The sequence below is a fragment of the Dictyostelium discoideum genome, assembly GCF_000004695.1.
Source record: "Dictyostelium discoideum AX4 chromosome Un chrUn_00033, whole genome shotgun sequence".
Classification (NCBI taxonomy): domain Eukaryota; phylum Evosea; class Eumycetozoa; order Dictyosteliales; family Dictyosteliaceae; genus Dictyostelium; species Dictyostelium discoideum.
In genome coordinates this window covers 1-3655 of record NW_003102032.1, presented here as the reverse complement: position 1 = coordinate 3655, position 3655 = coordinate 1, and the positions used below count along the sequence as shown (strand labels likewise).

At 33.4% G+C, this 3655-nt stretch overlaps 3 protein-coding genes across 3 annotated transcripts; all 3 read right to left on the bottom strand.

Moving 5' to 3' along the window:
* Window positions 1-266: 266 nt before the first annotated feature.
* DDB_G0294374 (hypothetical protein) lies at window positions 267-840 on the bottom strand (the record flags this gene model as incomplete). The annotated part of the gene is made up of 2 exons (XM_628710.1): window positions 267-442; window positions 588-840. 2 exons carry the CDS (start codon window positions 838-840, stop codon window positions 267-269), a joined length of 429 nt encoding a protein of 142 aa, XP_628712.1.
* A 536-nt stretch (window positions 841-1376) lies between these two features.
* On the bottom strand, window positions 1377-2195 carry DDB_G0294372 (hypothetical protein; the record flags this gene model as incomplete). The annotated part of the gene is made up of 1 exon (XM_628709.1): window positions 1377-2195. One exon carries the CDS (start codon window positions 2193-2195, stop codon window positions 1377-1379), a length of 819 nt encoding a protein of 272 aa, XP_628711.1.
* A 44-nt stretch (window positions 2196-2239) lies between these two features.
* On the bottom strand, window positions 2240-3415 carry DDB_G0294370 (hypothetical protein; the record flags this gene model as incomplete). The annotated part of the gene is made up of 1 exon (XM_628708.1): window positions 2240-3415. A coding segment is annotated over one exon (1176 nt), but the record flags the coding sequence as incomplete, so codon positions are not given.
* Window positions 3416-3655: the final 240 nt, after the last annotated feature.

Genomic DNA, 3655 nt, shown 5'->3' with positions numbered 1-3655 from the left:
TATTGATGAAGATGGGTAAATTGAATAGATATTTAGGAATTCCAATTAATAAATAATACTAATATTGGTATTTGGATTCAAAGTGAAAAACTTAATTTTTTGGAAAACGAAAAAAGGTTTTATTTTAATTTTAATAATTTTTTAAATTTTAATTTCGATTTCCCAACCCGAACTTTGTAAAGTATCAAAAAACTTTACATATCCCCTCCTTTTTTTTTTTAAACATCTTTAATTTTTTTTTTTTTTTTTTTTTTTTTTTTTTTTTCTTAATTATTATTATTATTATTATTATTATTATTATTATTATTATTATTATTATTATTATTATTATTATTATTATTATTATTATTATTATTATTATTATTATTATTATTATTATTATTCAACCCACGGTATATCATAGTTCTATTACCTGCGGTAGCCTCCTTACTTCTGATGACTGCTTTTTTTTGCTTTTCGTTCCGTTGATTCCTTTCGGATCAAGAATTTTTGACGTTCCATTTTCCTTTCATCGATTGCTGCATCTCTTCTTCTTTGGATTGCCCTTGCACATTTACTACATACCAACTTGTGGGCTGTGTATTTACGACATAATGAACATTTCACGCATGCTGCATTGAAATTTCTTCTGTAAATGAGGTCAAGATAATCGAGTTCTGTCACTGCGAGTTTAATGGCCCTCTCATACATTTCTATTGAATCTATTTGAAGTGTGTTGAGTTCACGGTTGATATTATCTATTCTGTCCATATCTTCTGGAAAGATGAATAAACTTCTTCTACTTTCGTCGTAGTCGAATTGAGCTTGTAGATTGTACTCTTGATTTAGATTTTCGGCCATAGTTGATTGTGCCACGCAATTGAAAGAAAATAAAATAATTTTAATTTTATTTTATTTTATTTTATTTTATTTTTTTTTTTTTTTTTTTTTTACGATTTAGTCACAATTTGGTCGTAATTTTGTCGCAATTTTGCTGCAATTTGGTAGGTGATCGACGCTCGGATGAATTTGTCTTGAATGGATAATAATTTGAAATTTGTACTTGAAGATATTTTGTTGTTTATATATTTTTTTTTTTTTTTTTTTTTGTTTGTTTTTAATTTGATTTGCTACTTACCGATTATACTATATATGGAAATTTTTTTTTTTTTTTTTTTTTTTTTTTTTTTTTTTTTTTTTTTTGTAAGTTTTACAAACCAACTAATTTCGTAATTGAGTGGTAAAGGGTTGTGGAGCTACTGGTGATATTTTTAAATCTTCGTATGCTTTGATGAATTTTCCACATTTTTCAAGTGCGAATAATGGTAACCACATATCGTGATCTTCAGTTTTACCTATGTATCTAACTCTGTATTCTATTCTTGAACCTCTGCCAATCATTCTATTTCTTTTATCCACTTCTTATCGATTTCTTCTTCCAAAGGTTTATAATTTGAATCACTACTCTTGAATATTCTACGATCATCTTCTATGAACGGTTTCATATCACTGACATGAACAGTTCTGTGACCACCCTTATGGTTCTGGATCCTTATTGAGTAGTTGAGTTCACTCTTCTTGGAGACAATCTTAAATGGGCCGCAATAGTTCGGTAAGACTTTACTTTGATCCTTATCATTTATCATCGCGATGTTGACCTTCTCTCTCTTTACCAAAACAAGATCACCAACCTCGTATTTGAAATCGTCTCTATCCTTGTTGTATTGTAACGCCATTGTTATTTGTGCTTCCAACATGTTGTCTCTAGCTGCTTGTCTATAATATTCGGCTGCTTCGAGATATGGCAGGTTGTAATCTGGGTTGATGTTCAATGGTGTTCTCGGATGGAAACCAAGTAGTATTGAAAATGGAGTATGACCAGTCGATGAATTGACGGTGTTGTTGATTGCGAATTCGATTGATTTAATCTCTATATCCCAATCTAATCTGTTAGAGGTCATCTTTGATAATAGATTAACAATGTTTCTATTCATCCTTTCGGTTTGACCATCGGCTTGTGGTCGACGTGGGGCTGTCATCTTTAGTTTTACTCCGGAAATTTCCATCAAGTTGTTCCATAAATCAGAGGTGATTAGCTTATCCCTATCTGATACTATGGTTGCTGGTAGACCAAAGTTACAAACTATGTTGTCCCAGAACAACTTAGCAGCTTCGTCGGCCTTTAATTCTTTGGTGCAAGGAATTATCTTACACATTTTTGATAATCTACTATTACCATCACACTGTCTTTACCTGAATTTTATTTTGGAAGATTAAGGAAATCCATTGATATGTCAATCCATGGTCTAGATGGTATCGGGAGTGGATTAAGAAAACCACTCTTGGCTCTTTCGATTCTGTTCTTCTGGCACTCAGTACACGATTCGGCGAATCGTTTTATTTGATTGATAAACTTTGGAAAGTAGTAATTATATCTGAGTTTATCAACCATCTTATTCTTACTTGAGTGACCAGAGTAAATTGTTGAATGAGCTTCTTCTAATATTAGATTAATTGTTTCTTTATCTACCAGTAGTAATCTCTTGGATCCTGTTTTGGCGTCTATGAGATACCATAACCCATCTACGTTGACGACATCCTGTCTTGACTTGAAAGTATCAAACCACTCAGATTCTTTCGTTTCAAATTCAACGTATTCCTTGTTGATTTTATCAATGAATTCTGGTTCCCATGTGCTATCGAATGTTCCATCTCTACTCAACATATCTGCTATGTTGTTATCCTCTCCTCTGACGTGAATTACCTCGAATTTATATTCACTCGCTTTGTCTAAATACCTAATGATTCTCTTGGTTGGTTCTTTCAATTCCTCGTAATATGTCAAGTTTAAGTGATCTGTAAACAACCTGAACTTCTTATCTTTCAACATGTAACCGTGTCTATCCAATACATTGATGAGTGCTAGAAATTCTCTATCGGTTGTCGAGTAATTTCTTAGGAACTTGTTGAATCGACAACTATCGTAAAGAATCGGCCTAATGTTACCATTACCATCATCTTGCATGATAACGCAACCTGTACCTATGTCACTTGCATCGATGTAAACATCAAATGATTTGGTGAAGTCGGGTTTAGCTATAACCGGGGCTGAAGTGATTGCTTGCTTTAACCGTTTGATGTCTTCTTTTATCTCGTCTGTGATTGTGATTCTCGTTGTTCTAATACCTGTGAGAGCTGCTAATCTGGCTGTGAGTTCGGAATAGTTTGGAATGAGCCTCCTCAAGTAGTTACAACTTCCAAGAAAAGATCTTATTTCTGTGACAGTAGTGGGAATTGGTAGGTTGTTAATTGCTTCCACCTTATCTAAAACTGGTTTGAAACCATCTCTTGATATCACATGACCAAAAAACTTGACACTATCTTTGAACAGTTCAGCTTTGTTGAGGGCTAAGTAAACTCTCTCTTTTCTTAATTTCTGTAGAACAGTGTTCACGTGAGTGATATGGTCATCTCACGTCTTTGAGAAGATAATGATGTCGTCCTACGTATGCTCTCGCGGAAGTCCTCGCACTCTTTTATGATCGATTGTATCCATCTGTTAAAGTAGCGCAGGGCTGTTCTTCATTCCGAAAGGCGCTCTACGGAATTGATAAAGTCTTACCTTTGAATGACAAACCTGTGAAATTTGTGTGTTCTTGCCTACCTTGTACACAGA